This window comes from Daldinia vernicosa, assembly GCF_022497035.1.
Source record: "Daldinia vernicosa strain CBS 139.73 unplaced genomic scaffold F5Y00scaffold_41, whole genome shotgun sequence".
Classification (NCBI taxonomy): Eukaryota; Fungi; Ascomycota; class Sordariomycetes; order Xylariales; family Hypoxylaceae; genus Daldinia; species Daldinia vernicosa.
Window position 1 is genome coordinate 116,725 of NW_025953957.1, and position 24,198 is coordinate 140,922.

Genomic DNA, 24,198 nt, shown 5'->3' on the forward strand with positions numbered 1-24,198 from the left:
GTATTGTACTGTGGATTAGCTGTGCCATAGATCTTCCCCGCGCCGGATGTACCTATGCACATGCATAGGTCCAGCCACGATAGCCCCGCCCCCACTATAGCTTTCCTTTCAGATCCGACCTTCCTGCCTTTTAGTCTTTACAAGATCCATCTTCATCCCTGAAAGCCAACTTTGTTAATACTACCTTACATACGCGTCGTTTGCCTGCCTGGACTTACACGACACTCATACATCTACCGGCGGAGGTCCATCACTTATCGGGCTTCACGATGAGCCGGATCGCCGTCAAAATGAATACAGATATGATCCCAGTCACCGGTGTTGAGGAATTAGAAAAGCATCTAGATGAGCTCATCGCAGATCCGAATCTGGAACCAACTCTTAAGCTGTTCGACGATGTGGAGCTCCAGCTTACTGGTAGGCTTACCCGGCTAGAATTAACTAGCTACCTGTTTTATATAGTTAAATAGGTAACTGCCTGGGCATTGATATTAACACTTCTTTGATAGACGCCAACATCCCGCCTCTTATTCCAAGGCTTCTACCAAAAATCACCGAGGTCCTTAAGCAGTACCAGCAGGATCCCAAAATTCTATGTAGCTTAGCCATCAAGCTCCTTGGCCCCCTCACCTTCACTCAGATACTATCTTTAGCTTCGGAAGAGGCTATAATACAAGCTCTACGGTCTCCCGCTCCGTCAGCAAACATTCTTGCCATGACCGTGCTTGAAAAGGCCACCAAGTCACCAGGCGACGCCGCTATTCTAGCTAGAATGAACGGTATAGCTACAAACTTCCTAATACAGTGGTTGAGCGCACCGCAAGTTGAAGTCGGCGAGAAGGGTACCAGAGTCTTAGGCGATCTTCTGGATGTTGACTGCGATATTCGACCATCCGATGGCTTATCAGTTAATGGCATGGAGATCACAGTCAGAAAACCGCCCGGCCAAGGGCTATTGTGGCGAAGGATTTTCTATGACCGCGACGTATATGAACTCATATTGTCGCTTTGTGCAAATCATCCTCTCGGTATCCAACAGCAGTCGCTCGCCCAAGGTCGTCTTCTCCGCGTTTTACCTCGTCTAGCGGCTCTGAACTTCCGTGCTGTCACTTGGTCCGATTTTACCGACTTGAACCAGAAATACGCCAAGTTTGACGGAAATGGGGGATTACTACATTTTGCTGCCCTGTCGATGATTGATAAAGAGGATATGTTGGTGCATCTCAATCTCATTGATTTCTTCGAAGCCCTTCTGAGCATTCAGCGGGTCACACCATTTTCTACCTACAAGATTGATACGCTGAAAAGTCTTGTAAGAGATGCTACTGCGCAGGATAATGCTTTGAAGGCGGCAATCCTCACCTTGCCCGAACGAACTGTGCCCGAAGAAGCTGATGACCTCCGTCAGTTCATCCGAGAGATCCTGAATCATTAGTAATAGCTGAAGAATCCATACACTCAGCCATCTGTTGCTTCTAGCATTCGGGAGTCGGCTTGAGGGAATACACGTATGCGACCAAACCAGACCAACTACGTAAGCCCCCGTGCGCTATTGCTCCTGACGTATTGTACAGAACCAAGCCTGATAGACTGTCTAGTGTTTCGAGTTCATAGCACCCCATATTTAAAAAATCAAGGATGGTGGATGCCGGGAGTGATGGATATAGTTTATTGCGTATATCACTCAATATCCCACAGTTGGCCTACTGAATAGGGAATACGATATCGTGAACGGTGCAATGATATCGGATTGCCAAGAACTTTTGTACTCTTTTACCATTGGCCTAGCCCACGTATGAGTCCGAAATATTCATGTGCCCTGTTAGCTCCGGCAGCCTATTCCACACATTTCGATTGTTATGTCCCGGCTCTTAATAAAGGGCAGACGGCCAGTATACCCCTTTACATTAGCCATAATGGTTGCATCTATCCATCGACCCACCGGTGGCGGCCTCCTATAATATTCCAGATCCCCTAGACTTCTCATGCAGAACTCTCGTTCTTCTTCGTTTGCTGATTCGTAAGAAAATACCAGCGCAGCTGTGTATTCGACGGCGAGCGGTATCTTCGCACTCATCCAGAAGTACGACATCCATATTCGTTTACTGTATTCCCTGCACCGCTTCATCACGCTCGGGTTGTAGTTTTCTAAGACAAGGTCCGCCTCTTGCCGAGTTAGATGGGTAATGATGCTGTACATGGCGTGAGTATAGAATAGCTTCGCCGTGTCGATGTCGCGAAACTGGTAGCACGTTGGGAATAAGTCCGGGTTTAACATATTCTCTACCTCGGTTATATCCCCTGTCTCCATCAGTGATCGCAGTGTTGTTTCGTTCTCGTGCTCGAGGTACTCGATTACCGGTGCGGCTCGAAGTACGAGTTCGGCTGCGGTCATAGTATCCGTAGGGTCTTGACATAGCGTGCGGACGAGTCTTACTAGGGTCGGCCAAGTCGTCATCTCAACCCATAGATGGTACATGGCCTTAAGAATGGGCCGCGTTGTGTTAAAGTCTATCGCTTGCCTGAAAGCCGTTGCCCATTCCGGGTGCATGAATGCGCAGTCTCTCCCCAGACGTACATCTTCTTGGAGCTAATTGGTTCCTATTAGTGGTTGCAATCTGATATGCTGCCAAAATCTTGGCTTACCATATTGAAAAAGCTGTCGAAGGTGGCGTGAAGCCCTAATTCATCGAAGCTTTGCCAGTGGCCGCCTCTACTGACGACGGCGGTTAGTCCAGCAGCGTGACGCTCTTGGTTTGCGCCCCGTTCGAAGTCGTATGTGAGCTAGTTCACAACTATTAGATATATTTCCATAATTATCTCTCTATGCACACTCTTAGGTAAAGGTAAACTCACCTCGAGCTTCTGCAACAACCATTGGGCCGCTATTGTGTCTGTCACCAAGTCTTGCCCCGGTTCTTGAAGGGCTTTTCTCAGACTCCCTAACGCTTGTGTATGTAGCCGTAAATCTAGCCACGCTTCCGGTGGTAGCGTACCCCGTTGACTATTAGCCCAAGCTGCGACAACTAATTTGACCGTGTCTCGCAATACTGCGCTTTCTGATCCTAGTCTCTGCGGTATCATCCACACTGAAGGGCCCCATATCAGCATATCACGGCCCGTCCCGGACGCAGACTCTAAGCAATACACTAATTGGGCTGCGAGTCGATCCGAAGCACCCATGGCTGGGCACGGTGTCGGCGATGGTGTAGGGGATGGCGTTGGCCTACTACATTTGGCGTTCCTGGAGTGATGTGGGCGTGTAAGCCGCATCCGGTGGAATGTGCCGGGACCCATGGCGGCGGTATACTCCTTCATGTCGACGATCAATGTGCCATTTGGGTTAACTTCTCGTGGCCGTTGGCTTTGAATCTGACCACAGTTATCGGAGGTTTTGCTGGCGCCATCCGAGTTGGTTACTTCATTGTGACAACCGTTGACCACGAACTTGTAGTTGTTCCGTGCCCCGGAACAGACCTTGCCGGCTCTAGCACATGCGCCGCACGTTGGCCAGTTCTCATCACACTATTCAGAAATTACAACTCTGGCCGGTGGTGATAGGGGGAAGCGGAGCAAGTCCAGACGGCTTACCTTCGTCTTTCGCAGTTTGCAAAACGTGCAACGATTACTCTTTGGTATTCCAACCATGTTTAAAACAACTAGTTTGATTCGTTCGTGAGGATACCGGTGCACCGGTTATGCGACACACCTTAGACGATCTCTTTTGCGTTGGCGTTCGTATTGGTGCTTGCTGTAGTAGCGTAACGTTGTATCCAAGGAGATATCTCACGCCAGAATCCCAAACCCAGCGAGGTCTGTCGTTTATTAAGCACGCCGAAATACGTAGAGGGTCGAAGCAAGGTACAGCCTGATAAATTTGGGGCTCTGCAGCAACGGTATCCCCAGGCAGCGGTCAGGGTCAGGGTTGGATTCCTTTGCCCCCCCACGTACGAGTCAACCTAAGTTAAGCTCAGCTGAGCTATATTGAAACTTATTTGCTAATGATGTAAAGGAGTTTTGATGCTCGATCAACTACTCAATAGGGCCCCTTAAAGCGGTGACTATCGAGGCTTGAAGCTTCATTACTGGCTAGTCAGGGCTGAGTAATATAAAAGATGGGATGCTGAGCCTTGGACAACGGAATACCTCCGAACTATAGGGTATCACAATTAACTCCTCCTGTCGGGGAGCTGACTTGCGAGGGGAGTGTTGAAGCAGGGCTCGGCTTTCAGAAAACCACACGTTCTCACGTAATCACTCAGTTTTATATGCAGCAGTTACGGAGCTAGACTAGATAGATATCTCGCAATATGCCGTGGTAAGGCTGATTAGTCGTCCCGGCACACGGGTTCCAGCTCAGGGGTAAGCGGAAGATACTTTAGTCTGTAAACGAGAACCTCGGACATGTCCGGACTGTGGCTTTGAAGAGTAATGACCTGTACGATATCGTGAAGACGACAGGATCAGCGTAGCTAAAGATTCTAACCTAAGAGTACCTACTACCATCCACATCCAAGGGCGCAGTATGTATATGCACTAATAGCTTATTTCACCCCCCTCCTTGCAACTAGTTCTGGTCGAAGCATTCTAGAAACTGACGATATCACATCTCCATTTGCCTTCGACTTCCTGTTGGGGAAAAGACCTGCAGAACTGCCGACGGCTTAGAAGGGAGAAGCGGATTCTACTTGGGGTAGGAATTGGCCAACCAGAGGGCGAACGCAACAAGGTCCCCGAAGAGGAAATTTATACACATGCCTCGATCCCTGTGTGGCCTCCTATTGGTCCGATTGAGCAAATCATATAGCTCAAAAGACACTCGTCTCCAAGTCTTCCGCAGAATTGGAACAAGACGTATGAATAGAATTCGTGAAGGGGGACTATTGATATGATATCACAAGAGACAATTGGGTAGTTATCGTGTAGCAGCCAGGGTAAGATATGTATACATGTGTAGCACACTACTAATACACAAATAGACAAACCAACGATGAAAATTCCCTTCCCGTTTCTAGAAGATTAGCGCGGTAGACGCGCTGTCGTATTTTCTCTTCCTTGTAGAATACTCTCGGGGCTAGAGACAAATAGACGCAAAAGGAGACAAAGGATTCGGTCTTATGTCACTACGTAGAAATAACTTAGAATAGGCTATTGCTTAACTCGTCGTTCTCTATACCGCTACAGCCTACCTATAAATGTTGTGTTACCCATTATCTCTTTTGAGGGTTGCGTCGTAGCGCATCTGTCTTAGATAAACACAACACAACACAGCATAACTTCTACTAATGAACAATAGATACCTACCTCCTAGATAATTTAACCCTCCTCCAGTTCGCCGGTCAGCCCTAACGTAATCACACGTGCCTATCATTCTGCCTAAATAGAATGCCGTCTACCAATAGACAGCTCAAGTATACAGTATTTTATGTTTCCATTTCCTTCTACAAAAGAGATCTATCACTTATCATACTCGCTACCCTAGTAACTCGAGTCATGTAGGTACCTAAAGCATGAAGATAAGCAAGCAAGGAGCAACAAGGGGAGTAATACGGGATCCTATCCAATAATAATAACATCCGGAATAAGAGACTTACTTTACCTTACTTAAATCTCGGTGTCTTTTGTCCCCGGTGATTCGATCTCTAAATGCATAATTTTATAATACTGAATAACGCCCTTCGACTTCGAAATACGGACGCTCATTCGCCTATTAATACATCTACGTATATTCAAATCGCTTAGCAACCCCGCAGGGAGTAACTCGACTTGGATAAGATCCTATTTTATTTGACACGCCTCCCACGCTTTTCTATACTGCACTCCTATTTGTCTCTCTCCTAATATTTCGACATTTCGTGATATTAGATAAACCACGGTCCGCGAATATCGCAATCTCTTCTAAGTTTATGCAGTCATGCTGTTGCCTAAGGCTTTAAACCAGTCTTACCTACTAGCCATGTCTTTTTTGTAATTATCTACGTAGATAATACCTTATCAACCAAAAACAAAGTAAGCTATCGCCGAAAAAAGAAACCGAAAGGATTGTTGAGACTTATCGACTGATAAAAAACTTAGTTGAGAATCTCATATCGTCGACCTCAACGTAGATAGGGATACACGGATAATGTAAGCATCTCGGACCCCGTAGACGACGCGATGTCACACAAGATTCTTTCGCCGATAGCGACGGCGCGAATGATGAGGTATATGAACATAAATTGATAAGCAGTATCTAATATAGAATACCTAAATTCAAGTTACTTCCGTAATCCTTAACCGCGCGGAAGAATTCAGTATGTTCTCTGTGTAACTTATAGCCCCTTTTCGCTCTCCGCGCCGCCCTTGCTTGCCTCACTCTCCTCTTAACTCCGCACATCTATTTAGAACCAGGTCGTGCTTTAATACGATGGAGTACATCCCATGACGCACCTAATACCATGCTAGCTAAGAAAAGAACAGAAGAGCCCGTAACTTAATAATCCTAGGTTAATAGGGAATACCTCCCTAGTATACATATAGACATACCAGCAACGGATATATATCGTCTAGAACCGACCAGGGGCAACGATCCAATCGGCAGGCAGATGGCTTCCAAGACAGGAACTAGGTTAGAAGGCTTACTAGAGGCGTCATCAGCTTCGCGCGGGAGCAGACAAAGCTTGCTTAGAGAACTTCTGTGACGTGCAGGATGCATATCGTCCCAGATAGATAGATAGATACCTTACCTGCCTAGATATTACACATCTAACCTTGGCGCCTGGGCATGTACGATCTGAATATTACATGCGCCAGAAACAAACCACCAGGAGACGAAACAGGCTATCTCTGTAAACATGGATTTCCAATTTGGGAACTTAATTGCGGCGGCTTACGGTCAGTCTACCTTAAGTCAGGTAGGTAGCTAAGACTCGACATGCTTAGACATGAGGCCTCACTCATCAATCTCATCCACTTCGGCGGGGCAAAACGGGTTTAAAATTGTACAATACGAAACACCACTGCTAAGACAACGTGCGTATATACGTATAGTGCCTACATACGCAAAACACCAAGAAGAAACAAAATTGTATCTATCATACAAGAGCGTAACTTGCTTGTAATGGACCCTCCCGCCCAACCGAACACCGGATGTGACCGTAGTCTTCTATTAATCGTGTCTATTTTTGTTCCAATGCCCCTTTTATGACAAATCAATACTCGCGACGGCCTCGCTTCCGTCGCGCTCTGGGAAGTGCCGAATGACCGTTAGTAACTAGCGTCGTGATAGAATCGGCCCGTCATCTCACGCCCTTAAGCCACCCATACCAACCTCGCCGACTTCTAACTCCGTAGTTGGCGTCTCCCCGCCGATAGCAACGCTGGCAACACTTTCTCGCCGGCCACCGGACATTCCCTCGATCCCGAGACCTACTTCGCCAACCTTTCTCAGGACAGCGAGCAGAGCAACTCTCAGATCGGCACTGAGTTCTTTGCCCAACAACTCAATGAATAAGGGATAGAACGAAGGGATGTGCTCGACAAACTCCTTTTCCGGCCATGTTGAGTAGCCCTCCAGCACATCAACGACGACTGGACGCCAGGCGACAATGTTTCGTTGCTGCGATTCTTCTTCCAGCGCTAAGTAACCCCTAATGACGTCTTTGCAGAGGGGTACTAAGGCCTTCTCGACTTCGGGTCGACTCTCTGCGCGCGACGGCGACGTATCGGCAAACATCCTGAATAAGATCTGGATATAAGTGGCAGCTGAGCCACTCTCCTGCTTCAGGAGGTTGGGCGGTTGCTTCATGAAACCCTCCCGCCATAGGCGCATGCGTAAGTCCTTATCCTCGTTGAACCGCCTAGCGAAAAGGAATGATTTCTTAAGGAGCGCCATTAAACGCAATAACTCTCTAGATGGTATCTGAGAGTAGACGGTGTCATTGGAAAAGAGTTCATTAACCGTCTCAATCATGAGGAGTTGCAGAACGCAGCGGGATATGATACGGTTAAAGAAGCGCCGTCGAGCCGCCGTTACCACTACGGGCTGCTGCTGGAGTGAAGAAGCAGGTTTATAATCTTCAAGACGGGACGAAGCATTGCCATTCGGCGAACGTAGGGAGTCTTCGGCATGGGAGGGTAGAGTAGTAGCATCTGAAGCAGATTCGATTCCAGATGAAATGCTACCCTTATCTGTGCCATTAATCTTCAGCGACTTTTCGTCTGTGGGTGAGTCACTCGTAGGCGTAAGAGGCACTTCGAAACCCAGTACATTGGGAGGTGGCGACAGCGCAGATGGGGCGTTAATAGTGGTAGCTGAGAATAACTGGTAGGCCGTTGTCCTCTCGAACAGCTCGCAGAATGATCCGACGATCTGAGCCCAATGACTATCGGTGAACTTCGTCACATTCTGTAGGATTAATTGCTGGAGACAATTGCTGCCTATCCTGGCGATCGTATCGTTTTCTTGGCATATGCAAAGCGCTAGCAGCTCGAGGAAGCGATCCAACATGTACTCGAGGGCATCGAAGTAGTGTGTAAAGAGGATGATCATGTTACGAAGTGCCTGAATCATGGTAGTCGAAAGCCACACAGACAGTTCCTCGTGGTTAAGAGCATTGGTCATTTCCGGTCTCGACCGTAGTACCATGAAGATCGGGTATAGCTGCTGTCTCCATAATATATCCCAGAAATCAGACGGGAAATCACCACCGTACCGTAGTAAGGCCTCAAAGAAATAATTCAGGGCATTTGATCTTACTTCTAAGTCTTCCCCTGTCATCAGGACGTCGTGGAATGCGAACAAAACCGGAAACCAGAAGCCCTCTTCGATTGAAGTACCGCCCTGTTGCCTAGACACAGTGCTGGGCGACTCTAGCGGACTACCATCTGATGCAGGTGTTTGGTTAGACTTTTGTGACAGTGGGCATTCGGGAGTTTTGAGCATTTTTGGTATTATCGACTTAAGCGTCTCCATTGCTTGAAGGCTCTTTTTCTGGAATTTGATGTTCTTCGAGAATTCAGTAAGACAAACTATCAAGTCTGTAAAGGCTCCTTGAGAGATGACAACACCGAACCGAGTCTTATAAACAAGGGTAACGTTTTCGTAAGCCAGGTTTACGATAGTCTCGTTAGGATCCCGCGCTGCAACAGTAAAGACACCGAACATGGTCCTCCAACCAGACCGAATGTTCTCACCTCGGGCTTGGATCATCTGGACCAAGCAACGTAGAGCCATATCTTTAACAGTCAAGTTGTTTGAATTGGCGATAACATGCTCAAATGGCTTTAGGAAGTCCTTCTGGAACTTGAAACCTGGAAGCTCTTCAAGCTCCATGAAACGCATTGACAGCTGCCGTAGCGAGTCGAGCGCAAAGTACACGATCGCTGTATTGTTGTGGCACCCCACCTTGTTGAAATGCTCGCCAAGAACCACCCAGATATTAGTCCACTCGAAACGGACACGGGTCATGTTGTAGTAACTGATTTCGACGATCTTTTGCAAACTGTACGTTCGCGGGGAGTCGTTAGAACCTGATACTTTAATTTCGTCCCAGCTCACCTCGGTGAGAGCCTTGGCGAAGTGGACAATGGCCTCGCCATTTAGATTTGCGGTATGGCTGAAAATCCGGTCTACGCTCTTAATGACATCGTCTGATCTGCTCTCGAGCGCGATTTCCATGGAAAAGCCTCTCGCCCCAGGGTTAGACCTATTTCGGCGTCGGGCAGAGGCCGTCGATTTACGAGAGTCGTTTGTATTTGTTCTCTCAGGTGGCATGAAGCGCGCTTTGGATACATCGGGGATGGCACCTTCATCGACACCACCGGTAATGAGCTGTAACCGATCCAGCTGACTTATGCACATGAGGATATCCTTCCAAGACTCCTTCAGATAGTTACCTTCTGTCTGTCCGAGCTCCAGGATGACTCGCAATGCCTCTACATTTTTGGCGAGAATCTGTTGAGGATTGTTCAGGTTAGTGGCGTTCTTCAGCGCCGACATGAAGGCTTCCCGCGCAGTTGCCAGATCAAAAAGGCATGCGATCTTTATGGCTTGCTTCATCCCTTCCAAGCATAATTTATTTACTTCTAAATTTTGCGCCTTCTGCATTTGGTTTGAGAAGGCAGAGAAGAAGGACATCCAGGTCACATCAAACATGGGTCCAACGTGCCTAAAAGACGTCGCTGGGATGAACTTGACTCCGGCCTTTGCGGCGTTCTTCCGTTGGTTTTTGAACAAGTTCTTGAAAAGCTGCTCTGAGCGAAGTGCGATTTCCTCAGATTGCTGAACATATGCTTCTCGCTGTAGATCCCGACCAACATTCGAGAGAGCTTGGCCAAGTCCAGCAGCAAAACCTGATGACTGCGCAGGTAAGCTACCTGCAGCCGCGGCGGCTTCGCGCTCGCTCTTGAGAACTATCTCATTACCCGCAATCTCCTCGTATATTCCGATTAGATAATCGTCTGGCAAATCAGCATTGTCGTTAATACCCCTATTATTCTTGATGAAGTCTTCTTTGGTCATACGCCTAGCTATTTTAGTACTGTGCAAGTCTGTGTTCAACAAGATTACTGAATAAGCCAGGACGTAGGCAGTGTCCGCATTAGCAAAAGCATTTGGGTTGCCCATGACATAGCGATTAGCAAATTTCAACATGAATCGATCGATCTTCTGGGCTTCTCCAGGAAGACGGAACGACTGGAGGAATTGTCGCAAGGCATCGACGAAGCGCCTTTGAGTAAAGTCCATAGTATCGACAAAAGCATGCATAATCTCGATGTTCTTTGGCTCGCCCTCACCTAGATATTCACCAATCTGTGCCTTGTCCAGTCGATCATCTGAGATTAGAAACTTAGCTATGTCCTTGGGGCTGTCACTTTGAATAAACCCTTCCTGGATTAGAAGCTTGATTCCCCTTTTCGGCTTGAAGTTGAATTGACGGATCGCATTAGCCAGTGCTGTTTTTCGAGCCTTCTCCTTCTCTAATTGAGCCGGGTCGTCGTCAACAACGGGGGTAGAAGGGGGTAGCGGCGTTTCAAGGCGAGAGTTACTATCGGCAGCTGAGGGGTCGATGGACTCCCGGATATCGTCTACTGAAGGGCGCGTATCATTATCGCGCGATGTACCATTCACATCCGGACGACCAACAGCAGACCAATTGACAAGTGATCGTAAAGCCTCAACGAGAGAATCTAAGGCTGCCCTCTTAAGGACATATTCCCGCGGTATCTCGGGCTCGGGCTCGCTGGGAGGCACGATGTCTCTCACGTTTAGAGGTGGTGGCAATACTCCCTTTAGTTGCCAATCTGAGCCGATGTTGGGATTCGAATTCTTCTCCTCGTATAGTTGCTCCTGGGCAGCTGTGATAGATACGGGGTTGATGGCAAGCTTCGATAGATCTTCTATAATGGTCTGGAAGATATTGTCGAGATGAGAGTCGCAGTCATAGTTGAGGTATGTCTCGACTAATCCGCGAGGGTCGCCGCAAAACCTAGTGAGGATAGTGATGAAATAGATCTTCTGAGAGGGCGGCGCGGTCCGTCTAGCCAAAAGCGCCAAGTATATCTCGTTGAGAAACACCTCTATCTCTTTCTAGAATTATAATGTTAGATCGATGAAGATTAATAAACTGGATGCTAACCCTACCTTGAACGGCGCTCGCATGAATTTAAACATCAACCAAAAAATTTCGCAGCAAACCTCAAACACCTTATCAACCGAGCTGGCCCCATTTCGGGTGATGCTAAGGCAGAGGTAGAACTTGATGGCCTGTAGAAAACTGGTCGCCTCATTACTTTTTGTGTTGGTGATGGTACATAGGGGCGAAGTAAAAACGAGCATGTGGTTATTCAAAAGGGTACGGATAAGGTGGAGTGAAATAAGTTTGGATCTCATGTGTTGGCCTCGGTAATCGTAAAGCTGGTCCGGCGGTAGGACCTTAGTTGATAGGTTGCAGAAAGACCGGAAGACAAGGTATGCATCCCGGATGTAGACCTCATCTTCGGCTTCGAGGGACTCGGCAGTTTCTTCCGCCTCGGTGGCCGTGTCGCTCTGCGTCTGTTCGGAAACCCTCCTTGCCGTCTTCCTAGGCGGTTTTAACTGAGTGACCATAGTCGGGCCATCACCCAGATTTGAATCGTCAAAACTCTTTCGGTGCTCGAGGTCCTTTAAGGTCAACTTCGGCCCGCCTTCGTTCGTCGACTGAGAACGTGCGAGTTCAGGTAGGCCTTCGGTAGTCATGCCATCGGGTGTCTCCTGTTCTTCTTCGGGGGCAACGTTATTTCCATTGGCGACGGACTCTGCTTGTTCGAAGGTGACATTGCTAGAGCTGTTCTTCAACGTTCCTAGATTAATGCGAGCTTCCTTCATATGTAGTCTCGTCTTGACCCGCTCGAATACCATACCAACCATCTGGGTTAAGGTTCCTTGCGCGGCTTGCTGATTTTCTGGAATTCGCGACAGTAAAAAGACATTATATACCTGGCGCACAGCCTTCAGCAACCCGGCTCCATGCACGACGATCTTGTCGTTCAACACGGCGGCTAACAGGGCTTGGACGATATGTCGCTGGACATCAACGGGCGTGGTCTCTCCTTGAAAACAGTCGCATATCGTATCGATAGCACGATCTATCATAGTAGGCTGCTCCGTGCCATCCTCCTGCGCGCTATCCGTGGCGATGTTTACGGAGAAGTAAGAGGAAGACGTAAGTTTTTGTATGCAGTCGAGGGCGGTATTGATCAATTGACTACTTCCAGTTTTAGTAGCTAACTGTAAGGGCGCGAAGACGACATGAGGGTCAGGCAGCTGAGTTCCCTCTTCCTTAATAGCCTTGAGGGCCTTCTCGGTAAGTTCGGCGAGCTGTTTATTCCTCTGTGCTTCTTTGGATGCGGCGATGGCCTCGAGAGAGGACACCACAAAGACTAAGGAGCTCATGGTTCGCCGAGCTTAAGGAGAAGGAATAGTTGCCATTCGAGGAAGGTCGGTTAACTGAGGATAGGGGTTTAATTCGGGTTCGAGTTCGAGTTCGCGACTTGATCGTGATCCAGGGATAGATTTTAACCTAGGTTAGGTAACTTCGTATGTAGTTTCGTCAAGTCTGTCCCTTTCGACCGATCTAATACTCGCGTTTCTGGATACTCGATGTGATATATGTGATATATCTCGTCGCCTCGATCACTACAAATATATATCGCAAACTAACAACTTATACCTCAAGGGGAAAAGAAGGCGCAGTCGTAATAAATGACGAATTTCGTAGGGACTTTTATTAATTTTGGAGGTTTTTGGTCTGGCCAAGCTGGCAAAGTTCCCTGAACAAGGGTTGCTCTCCACTGTAGATTTAATTGACGACAAGGCCCAAGGTCCAAAACCGCGGCAAGGGGTGGGTGGGGAGTTCTATAGGTCCATATTCCGTACTACGAACGGATAAATCAAAAGCGGCCTTAGGTTACATGTATGTTTGGTTATGTTATGTTTAGGTAACCTGGGCGGCCTTACACGAGTACCGATCCTAGCCACAACGATCTAATTGAGCCTCAATTGAAGACTTCCCCCATCAGCCACATCTGCCTCTGCATACCTAAGTAGATAAGCCCTGATAAGCCAGCTGCTTACAATAGGTGTAAGCTTGCTCAACCATTTTACATACCTTCCTCCCTAACTTCTTACACTAGATCTCGTAATCATCTGAATCCCTTAGGCATATCGGGATTCGACTAAGACAGCCTTCCCGCAGCTTTGAAATGAAGTTTCGATTTTAAGGACTCTTTTCTTCGGTTTTATAGACACTCGTATTCCTATAATGTTGTGTATTGACGTAGGTGTTTAATAGAGAAGCTCTCTAGGATGGGTAGGTAATACATACCTAAAGATGAGGTGGATGTACTTTTTAAACTTTCACGTCTTTGACCAGAGCTCTGCTAGCTTGGCTAGCTTGCACATTTCAACCAATCAGAAATAGATCGCACGGCGGAATCCATTGGGGAGACCCATTCCCATATTCCTACGGATTCCGACGAGGATGATGTACCTATCTCTACCTCTCAATAATATCAATAGGTAATACGTATACTCGCACAGTCGTATAGAAACCAACGTTCAACAATGAGAGTATAAAATGGAATTTCTACGAGTAAATGCTATAACCTTACTCATTGATATATATTACTTACAGATGAAATATAATGTCTAATATTTACAGGTATAGTTTTAAGCAAGTAATGCATTCTAGTTGTAACTACGATGGAATAGGTAGGTATCAGGTAATCTATGCTAATAAAAGGTACCTATAGGTACCTCATATAACGCTAGTGGTTTTTGGTAGCAGTTCGGAGCTTCTCTCAACGTCCCTAGAAAGTTTTGGGGCAAGGCTGCCTTATTACTGCACCCAGTGCACCGTAGACGGACGGTACTTCCGTACTTTGCTGAGAAGGGACCCCGTCACGAAAATAATCCGCCGCCAATCAACAACTTTCACACCTCAACTTCTCAGATCTAATCTTTTTTTTTCTCTCCAACGTCCCCGTCTTGCGCCGTCTCCCTTCCCCCAAACTCCCACACCTCAACTCAATTGGACTCGGTCGATCATTCCCAGGTGCTGGCAACTTGTCTGCTCTGAGATACCCCGACCTGTCCTATTCTTTTCCTTACTTTTTTGCCTTATCGAATTGCTCCGGACTTCCTCTTTTCAATATATATTTTTATCCGGGGGAGAGTTATTTTCTTCCATTAGCAAAACAAAATGTTCGGCGCCGTGTTAAGAAGGCAAGGCCTTCTAAGGACAACAACCCTCAGATCGGGCTTCATGCCCTTGGCCAGATACTATGCATCTTTCCCACCGCACACAGTCGTCAAGATGCCCGCGCTGTCGCCCACAATGACGGCCGGTAACATTGGCGCATGGCAGAAGAAGGCCGGAGACACTATTGCCCCCGGTGACGTTCTAGTCGAGATTGAAACGGACAAGGCCCAGATGGACTTTGAGTTTCAAGAGGAGGGTGTCATCGCTAAGATTCTAAAGGACGCTGGCGAGAAAGACGTCCCCGTTGGCAACGTGCGTGACTTTTTGCGCTTCCCCATTCCACACTCCGAAATGCTGACATTGCTATTCTAGCCAATTGCTATTCTCGTCGAAGAGGGAACCGATATATCTGCCTTCGAGTCTTTCAGTCTCGAAGACGCAGGAGGTAGCGCCCCACCACCGCCAGCTAAGGAGGAAAAGAAGCCGGATGCGCCGTCTGATGCCACCTCCGCTCCGGCCCCGACGCCCGCCCAAGAACCGGAACAATACTCTTACGGAGGAAAGATCGAGCCCGCTCTTGAGCGACTGCCCAACATAACTCCAGAGGCCCAGCGACTGGCTAAGGAGAAGGGTATTGTCGTTTCTACTCTTAAGGGTACCGGCCCCGGTGGTAAGATTACGGAAGACGATGTCAAGAAGGCCACCACAGCTACCGGTTCCTCCGCCTCCCCTGCTGCCTCTTTCGAAGATATCCCCCTATCCAACATGCGAAAGACCATCGCCAAGCGCCTACAAGAGTCCTTCAGGGAGAACCCTCACTTCTTCGTCAGCACTCAGATCTCCGTTACCAAGCTTCTAAAGCTCCGACAAGCTCTAAACAGCTCCTCCGAGGGCAAGTACAAGCTGTCTGTTAATGATTTCCTTATCAAGGCTATCGCTGTCGCTTCTAAGAAGGTCCCTGCTGCCAACTCGGCCTGGACGGGCGATGCTATCCGCCAGTTCAACAGTGTCGATGTTTCCGTCGCTGTCGCTACCCCCAACGGTTTAATCACTCCCATTGTCACTGGTGTCGAGGCCCGCGGTCTAGAATCTATCTCGTCCAAGGTCAAGGAGCTCGCCAAGAAGGCCCGTGACAACAAGCTCAAGCCTGAGGAATTTCAGGGTGGTACCATTTCTATCTCCAACATGGGCATGAACGCCGCCGTCGACAACTTCACCGCCGTCATCAACCCCCCGCAGGCTACCATCCTAGCTGTCGGTACCACGAAGAAGGTTGCTATCCCCGCCGGTGAGGATGGTACCGGTGTCGAGTGGGATGACCAGATCACAGTCACTGGAAGCTTCGACCACAAGGTAGTTGACGGTGCAGTCGGCGCTGAATGGATCAAGGAATTCAAGAAGGTGGTAGAGAACCCTCTTGAGCTGCTTCTGTGAATGAACAAAAATTTACGTACCTAGGGGCGTCAGGGAAATTATTGGTCATAGACGAGGGATGAGATCCATCTGTAGCATTATGCCGCATGAACTGTAATAATACATTTTACAAAAGTGAATATTGGGAGACAAATCCGATCTCTACTATACCCTACGCAGAGAATTGTGTTTTACTGGAGAGAGGATTAGCGATTCGACTCTCTCCGACAGGGGATTAGGTAGTTACAAGGTGGAATTCCAATGAACTTATTTGATGACATTCTCAGACCAGGTTTTACTTTCCACTATGTCTCATCTGAGCATGACTATTGTCTTATACTAGTCATATCATAAGACATTTATAGAATAGCAGGTGAATGTTCAAATAAGTCGTTTTAAATTTTAACTCGCGTTATGATGCCCGGTTCGATTTTCATCGTTCTCCGACTTTCCTTTGGAGGCCTCGTCATCGCCCTCGCTCTCACTTTCGTCATCCCTGACACTTCTACTGCCTACAGGGCCCGCCCGGGATGAAATATCATCAGAGTCTGGTAATTGACTTCTCAACCCAGCGAGCACGGAACTAAGCCCGGCTCTGAGTTGAGACGTCTGTGCCTGTCCGGCACGTACTTCTAATTCCCGGATTTTATCACGGAGTTCTTTTATACTGACATCCTCTTCTTCGTCACCACCATCCTCACTGTCAATATTGCCTTCTCCCCCTTCGGAATTATTTATTTCGAGAAACTCTTCACTAAATGCCGTTGCAAATGCCTGTGCCATCCCCTTGTCTTTGATCGCGAAGACGACGTGCTCGAAACATTCCCATGAATCAGAATCCGACTCCTTTTTCTTCTCCTTCCCTTTTCTCTTCCGTTGACCATTCTCTCCTTTATTCCCATCTCTACTCCCGCTAGCCAAGACTTTCCGCCACGCTTTCGCGATCTCGCCGACCGGGTTGCCGTATGCGCCGCATCCCCATGCACCTAACACAACCCGGCGCACTCCCTTGGCGGCAAATAAACGTAGCACGGCGCGCATCTTACGCACGGCTAGTTCGCGGTCTGCGGCGCTGGCGTACCGGGCAAATCCAGAGTCTTCGTCGACCTCGATTTCAGGTATTCGCATCATAGCCGCGGACGCGACGTCGATGAACCAACGGTCGCGCTTCGATAAGAGCTCTTCCCCTTCGCCTCCCCGCCCTGCCCCTGCATCTCTCACCCCTATCTCATCTCCATCTTCGTCCTCATCATCTCTTACCTTTTCCCCGCTCCCGCTCCTCTTTTTTTTACACTGCGGCTCGCTACCAGAACCACGGAACACCAACACGTCAGGCGTAAAGACAACGCCGAGCTCGGGAAGACGGTAGAACTCGTCACGCAAAGACGGGAGAAGCGTCGAGCGCATGCATAGCGACTCTTCCTGGCTCGATGCGCCGTTTAGAAAACCACCACCTCCGGATAGTGGTGACGCCATGTTCAACACGCCAACACGGGCTGTCATGTTGGAGAGATCTCGTCGCTGTTCTGGTTCATGGCTAGGGACGAGGAGCAGTGAGTATGCCACTGCTAGGGTATCTGCGACGCGCAGCGAGATACGGGGGCCTTTGCCTTCGTCCTTCTCTCCTAGTTCTTCACCCCCGTCATGATTTCCATCCGCGGCAGGTTCCCGACTAATGCTCCGTTGCGTCCCGACTCCGAGAGCTTGAGTAGACGATGGCGGGGAAAGGGAAGGGGGATCGATAATCAGCTCCGAAGCTTCGATTCCCCGGCGAGCCCGCGGATGCGCCGCCAGCAAGGGCGGTATGACCTTATTAATAGTTGCTTTGGCCCTTTTCGCGCGGGCATCGCGACGGAAGCTAGCGGGCGGCCTACCGATCGAGGGTTCAGTTCGTCCCATTACGTATCTCGTTTAAGTTGAAAGTTTAGATGTGTAAAAGAAATTTTAGCAGAATAGATTTGCGATGGAGATATTAAGAAAGTTATGTCAGCTGACCTCACTAGATGTAGTGTTATAAAAGATGTAAATTATAAAAGATATAAACCTTATTCTGTAGCTGTTTCTTCTAAAGAAATACTGAGGACCCGGCGGGACATGGCACCCGACCGGAACCAATCGATCGGAAATTGACCGACCCGATCGGCCATCCGGGTGGATATGACGTTTATACTATGTAGGGTAAACCTTCCTTCTACTTTCCATGCTTTAGCTAGTCAGAACTACCTAATCTTAAATTAGCAATTGCTCAATAATTTCCGGTTCATTTGCTAACACGGACATATCGGGCAAAGTGTTTCTCGCTTCCCATAACTAATGTCAATACCCTCCCTTATTCATATCGTTGAATATTATTGTTGGTTTTCAGTTCCATACGTCGGTACATACCAGTTCATAACCCTCTCCCCTTTCACGTCGTTTAGGGGCGCCGTATATTTTATATAAAACTTCATTATATCCTATCATTAAGTCGCCACGAAATAATCAAGGATCACATACTCAGTATTGTTATTTTACTTTTATTTTGTATCTTCTCTAACATCATTATCTTCATCTAAGAGCTAATAAAGCGAGACAGGGGGTATCTAAAATCTTGAGTGGTTTGTTCCATACATATATACCTATATATATATATATATATATAACTATGCGCAACTTATTCCTTTATAATATGTACCGGTATCCCTTGTGCAACCGCAATGCCTCGTCGGGGGCATTCGCGTCAGATACGCGCGCCTCGTCGGGCTGTGTCTCCCAGGCGCGCTCGCCCTCTTCCAGCTTCTTGTTGAGATTTGCCAGGATGGCACGGAACGCCCAGCAACCGACGATCGTGATTCCGAACATAGCTGTGACAATACCGTAACTCTTGCGGTAACCATTATCCTTCAGGTTCCATACATAGCTACCCGCCACGTTACCCAATTGCGAGAACGCGTTGATAAGCGCGATCGCTACGGCACGCTTGGCTGGCGGTCGGGGGAATGACGAGCTGATCCACGAGTAGAAGACGATGAAGCCCGCGTAGGAGCTGGCTTGGAGGAACAGAGCCACGTATCGGGCGGCTACGTTCAGAGTTGACATGCTGATGACGAAACCGACAAGTCCACCAAGGATGGGACCGACAATATGCCAGAACTATCAACTGAGTTAGTTTTGTTTTGCTCACATAATAGTAAACTGCGATTTGCAGAATGGATATACACACCTTCTCCTGAGTTCGGTCAGCGTGCCAAGCATTCAGTAGCGAAACGATGCATGAGAAGGCCCAAGGCGGCGAGCTCATGAGTAGTGTCGGGATATCGTCGAATCCAAGCGTACCAGTAAGAGTGGGCTGTGTAAAGAGGTTAGCTAATTTGAACATTGCAATGACTTTAATGAGTCGCTACGTACGAAGAAGGCATTGAACGAAAGACCAACGACGTAGGCCGTAAAGGTAAGCATCATGAGGTAAATCTTAATATCCTTGACGGCCATAATCAAACCGTCAAAGACACCTTGATTGGCTTCATCGACATCAGCCTCGCCCACATCTTCGATCATTCTCAGCTGCGCGACCTCGAGTTCCTCGGCGGTAAACCCGCGAGAATTGTGCGGTAGATCCGGAAGAACGAAACCGGCGGCGATAGCGGTGGCCATGGTAACCGCACCCTCGATCCAGAATAGCCATCGCCAAGCGGCGTGGCCTAGAACACCATCCATATTCGACAGCACACCGGCTCCCACCAAGGCCGAGAAGGCGTTAGAGATAATGTTACCACAGAATAGAATCGCGTTCCTCGTCGTCAATTCCTTTCGTGTGTACCACTTAGACTGGATCAGGAGCGCTCCTGGAAGGAAAGCAGCCTCGACAAAACCTAAGAAGAACCGCACAAGAACCATCCCGGTGAAGTTGTTCGTATTCCCGCTGAGCGTAGAGATGAGACCCCACAGAAGCATGGCGCATGCAATGTAGAGAGACGGTCGTTGGATCCGGTTGATAAACATGTTCGATGGGACCTGCATCAAGATGTACCCGACGTATAAGATACTCAGGCAAGTCGAATATTGCGTCTATTGGTACCTAAGTTAGCATAATGATCCAGGAAGAGCCAGACACATATTGACCATAAATCGTCAATTGCGTCAAAGTGAGAACGTACATCGTCGAGACTTAGATCTTTCTGGAGTCCCTTGAGCCGCGCGGCCGCAATGTTGTTGCGATCAAGATAGTTAAGGATGTAGATGAAGACGAAGAGGGAACATCGCGCATCCAACTTGCGTAACAGCGACTTCTCTACGCGCGTACGATGCGCCGGATCCATCGAAGCGGCGGCAAGTAAGTTTCCAGGAGTAGCTACGGGTGCTGGCGTATGCTCTAGTGTTTCCACATCCTGCTTCGCCGCCAGGCCTTGAGAAGGCTGGGCTCTTGTTATCTCGTCGGCCATGATGGATATTCGTTGAAAGTAGCGATTCCCCTGGTTTCTTTATCCCAATGGCTGGTTTGAGTGTGAAGAATTTTCGGAGAAGACCCAAACAAAGGGGACTATCCAACCAACTTTAGGGAAAACCGGGAAGAATGCCAGAAGAATAACCGTCAGAGGAGATGCTGGGGAATGGCGAGGTTTTTATCTGACCAGCATCGTGGGAGCTCGCCCCGGCCAGACACGCGCTGTGGTACCACCCTCGTGTACCAACCAGCTCATGCAGTCCATGTGAGCTGCAGAAGCTTAACTAAAAGCCAAGGCAGGGGAGGGCTTGTCACTCTCCCAATCTCCGTTTCCCCATTCGAGCACCCTATAATAATGCGGGGCAAACGACGTGAGAGGAATCATAACGAGGAAAATTTTGGGGGAGACGAGGAAACGGGGCTCTTCTTCGGTGTCTTGGCGCTTGGGGTACCTATGGGGGGCATCGGGGTGTCAGGGGTGTCTGTTGAGGAGAAATAGTCTAGCCTGTCTGGTAGCCAACATCACGAACAAGGACCAGACTTGAACGCTACTAACGTATGGTTAGCTACCTACTTGATGTGGGCTCTAAGGGAAAGATATCGGTAGACAATCCTCGTCTACTACATAATTGAAGAGTTACCTAGTCGGCATGGGAACTATGTAGAAAAGAATACCAGAGGTTTGTTATTCAATATGGTGGTACGTAGATTGAGTCAGATATTGGATTGAACGAATTGTAAAAATCTATCCCGGTCAGCCCACCGCCGGGTAAATTGACGCTTGAAATAAACGGTCAGCGTTGAATAGAAGAGCACCAGTGAACGATGTGGTAATATGTCCGAGTCTCGATCTCCAGATTGTTGTTCACGGCCCAACCAGAGACCTGGGAATTCATACCTATTACCAATGAGTCGGGAAGTTCAGGAGGCGCATCATCCCCACAAAGCCATTACCTGGTCTCGTACGTTACCTAAATGACATAAATGGCCGTTTCTTAGGCCCGGGAACTTTATCTTTTTCGAGAAAAGAACTTCAGAAGGCCTCCTCGTGTGCATAAGCGCGGCTACAAAAGCGACGGCTTCACCCCCGGGTACCTCCCGCGTGACAAACTAGACGGTCTTTTACACTAGAGTTTGCGCCATCTGGGGTCTCCGAATCTAACCCCAATGGTCTCGGGAAGGGACAAAATTTTTTTTCTCTCGTACTGTTGCCAATGCTGAGTAGAAATTCATTAAATAAAACACACGCTGCTCGGCTTGGTATCGTTAGAAGCTATGTTCTACATATAAGAGTATATGACCTCTTGGAAGCCGTAAGTCTCATTAAGACTAGGGAATTTTGAATTTTAGATCGGCTCTCGCGGTGATGCCGTTCGCTAATCGCTCAAACGAGTGACCGAAGAGCGGGACCGTTCCCCCATCTTTCTCCAACTTTGACCCCCAAGATAGTCTCGCGGTGGACCTTGGCAACGCGGAGAAGAACCCAATTTGGAATCAAGGCATTGCCTTGGTATTCCAACAGTAATGAACACGAACACGTGGATATTAGACTAATGAATAATAGTATAAAGAGTATCTGGACGCGGCGACTTGGTAGTTGCGTAGACCTCCTTTTATGGGGTGCTTAATATGTATTGCTTCTCCGATATGTCCTAAGCCGCCGCGAAAGACATATGCTACTCGGTCTAAGAATTATATCGGCGTTGATATATCATACACGGGTAAGTTACCGGTAGCAAGGTTGCAAAGTCAGACGGTAACCTAGTGGGAAGCAAGTGGCACAATATGGCTCCGGCTTGTTTGTTTCTAACGGACAAGAGATTTACTCCTTTGCTCCGGTCCACGTGATAAATACCCGGCTCCGTTCTTATTTTTCTACCGGCATCGTCAACTTTAGCATCGGACCGGATGTCTGGAATCCTTAGGTAATTATCTGGAAATAAATAGAGATGAGGTTGACCAAGTCGAAGCCTGTTTTTGTTTTGCCATCTTTCCCAGTCAAGCGAATAGATTTTTAGTAACCAAGACGTTAGCATTTTGAGGTCACGATGACGTCACCAGAGATACTATATGCTGAACATATTATTAGAGATTCTGGCTTCAAGAACGTTCAAGTCTAGAATCATAAGTCCCGTGATGTTATTATAGATGAGGGATACGCGAAGGAGAAAAAATGAATAAACTCTTGTTTACACATTTATGAGTACAACGACGAGATACTCGCTGGTTCGTATTGTAACTGTAGTAAGAGGGACAATACATTGACTATCAAACTTGATCGGAGCAAATTAATCGTTTGCACGCGACCATGGGACTCACCGAATTCTTCCAGTATCTATACCGTTTCGTCGACTCCTTTCTGAACCACCTGCTCGCAAAATGTCACTTAGTAAGTATAATACCCGTTGCTCAGGTATCCTACTCCTACTCCAGCTTACTGATTCGTAACACGTAGTCCGCAAACGGGGAATATGGGTGGAAGTCCCTTGACCGCAAGGTAAGCAAGCATAACTTGATCCGACTAACTTCAAGTATACTCGTGTTAACATAACCTAAACCAGACCGGCAAGCTCATGCGCGAGCAACAACCCCTAACCAAGAAGATCAAACTGCTACTGCTCTTCAACCCACTTACCGAATGGATCGACACGACGCATCTAATGCGGCTCTGGATCCACAACAAGTCCGTCCGGAAGGGCGAGGAAGAAGGCACACCGGCCTCGCATAGTCAAATCCGGACTTTTGTCGACACGTACGGAATCAACATGTCTGACTTCGAGCCCTCGGACATCGAGCAATACCGGACTTTCGAAGACTTCTTCGTGCACACGCATCGCCTGGGATCACGACCTATTGAAGCCCCGGATGATCCCGCGGGAGCCGTCGTGGTTGCCGACTCGCGTGTCGTGGTGTACGACTCCGTAGCTGAGGCCAAGAAGCTGTGGATCAAAGGCACTGACTTCACCATCACGAATCTGGTCATGGATGTACAGCTTGGGAAGCACTTCACCGACGCAGCCGTAGCCAGTTTCCGGTTGTCGCCGCAGGACTACCATCGGTATCACTCGCCCGTAACGGGCTCTATTAAGGCCTTCCGCAGCATCCCTGGAGACTACTACCAAGTCGATCCGATCGCGCTGCAGAGCGGTGTGAACATCCTCACATCAAACGCCCGCAGTTACCTCGTTATCGAGACGGAGCAATTCGGCGACGTGCTATTCGTAGCTATCGGTGCCACTGACGTCGGAACCGTACGGTAAGTTGCATTCCTTCATACTTTTGTCCCTTGTAATACCAATGGCGTGATGCTAATATAGCAATAAATAGTATCCACGGGAAATTCCAGAAGCCTGGCACCGGGATCAAAAAGGGGGATGAAATCGGCTACTTCCAGTTCGGCGGATCTTCCATCATCGTCGCCTTCCAAAAGGGGGCGATTAGATTCGACCAGGATCTGCTGGATCTCAGTCGGCAGAAGATACAGGTTTCAGTTGAAGTCGGGATGAGCCTAGGACGGGCCAATCCCCTAAATAAGAAGTTATCTTGATATGTGTTCATGAAAATAATGCGGAGTTCAAGGATGTAAGGTTATATATAAGCGTGGGGGTATTATTCAGGTATATGTACATTAGAAAGCACAAG

General features: G+C 48.2%; 7 protein-coding genes across 7 annotated transcripts; 3 read left to right on the forward strand and 4 right to left on the reverse strand.

The window, feature by feature from the left end:
* The first annotated feature begins 125 nt into the window (after nucleotides 1-125).
* F5Y00DRAFT_139155 (uncharacterized protein) lies at nucleotides 126-1,629 on the forward strand. The gene is made up of 2 exons (XM_048004337.1): nucleotides 126-417; nucleotides 510-1,629. The coding sequence occupies exons 1-2, from the start codon at nucleotides 270-272 to the stop codon at nucleotides 1,433-1,435; spliced, it is 1,074 nt and encodes a 357-aa protein (XP_047862615.1). The 5' UTR covers nucleotides 126-269; the 3' UTR covers nucleotides 1,436-1,629.
* F5Y00DRAFT_271825 (uncharacterized protein) lies at nucleotides 1,630-3,648 on the reverse strand (the record flags this gene model as incomplete). Its single annotated transcript, XM_048012868.1, has 4 exons — nucleotides 1,630-2,590; nucleotides 2,647-2,784; nucleotides 2,857-3,525; nucleotides 3,592-3,648. 4 exons carry the CDS (start codon nucleotides 3,646-3,648, stop codon nucleotides 1,823-1,825), a joined length of 1,632 nt encoding a protein of 543 aa, XP_047862616.1. The 3' UTR covers nucleotides 1,630-1,822.
* A 3,634-nt stretch (nucleotides 3,649-7,282) lies between these two features.
* F5Y00DRAFT_264303 (Sec7-domain-containing protein) lies at nucleotides 7,283-12,913 on the reverse strand (the record flags this gene model as incomplete). The annotated part of the gene is made up of 2 exons (XM_048011632.1): nucleotides 7,283-11,569; nucleotides 11,624-12,913. The coding sequence occupies 2 exons, from the start codon at nucleotides 12,911-12,913 to the stop codon at nucleotides 7,283-7,285; spliced, it is 5,577 nt and encodes a 1,858-aa protein (XP_047862617.1).
* Nucleotides 12,914-14,405: 1,492 nt separating this feature from the next.
* F5Y00DRAFT_139177 (Dihydrolipoyllysine-residue acetyltransferase) lies at nucleotides 14,406-16,345 on the forward strand. Its single transcript, XM_048004338.1, has 2 exons — nucleotides 14,406-15,032; nucleotides 15,093-16,345. Exons 1-2 carry the CDS (start codon nucleotides 14,721-14,723, stop codon nucleotides 16,152-16,154), a joined length of 1,374 nt encoding a protein of 457 aa, XP_047862618.1. The 5' UTR covers nucleotides 14,406-14,720; the 3' UTR covers nucleotides 16,155-16,345.
* On the reverse strand, nucleotides 16,346-18,142 carry F5Y00DRAFT_271829 (uncharacterized protein). The gene has a single exon (XM_048012869.1). The coding sequence runs from the start codon at nucleotides 18,030-18,032 to the stop codon at nucleotides 16,536-16,538; it is 1,497 nt and encodes a 498-aa protein (XP_047862619.1). The 5' UTR covers nucleotides 18,033-18,142; the 3' UTR covers nucleotides 16,346-16,535.
* A 652-nt stretch (nucleotides 18,143-18,794) lies between these two features.
* On the reverse strand, nucleotides 18,795-20,431 carry F5Y00DRAFT_254465 (MFS general substrate transporter; the record flags this gene model as incomplete). Its single annotated transcript, XM_048010169.1, has 4 exons — nucleotides 18,795-19,265; nucleotides 19,336-19,461; nucleotides 19,521-20,180; nucleotides 20,270-20,431. The coding sequence occupies 4 exons, from the start codon at nucleotides 20,429-20,431 to the stop codon at nucleotides 18,795-18,797; spliced, it is 1,419 nt and encodes a 472-aa protein (XP_047862620.1).
* A 2,433-nt stretch (nucleotides 20,432-22,864) lies between these two features.
* On the forward strand, nucleotides 22,865-24,103 carry F5Y00DRAFT_254466 (putative phosphatidylserine decarboxylase; the record flags this gene model as incomplete). Its single annotated transcript, XM_048010170.1, has 4 exons — nucleotides 22,865-22,945; nucleotides 23,012-23,053; nucleotides 23,118-23,812; nucleotides 23,884-24,103. 4 exons carry the CDS (start codon nucleotides 22,865-22,867, stop codon nucleotides 24,101-24,103), a joined length of 1,038 nt encoding a protein of 345 aa, XP_047862621.1.
* Between the last annotated feature and the right edge of the window lie 95 nt (nucleotides 24,104-24,198).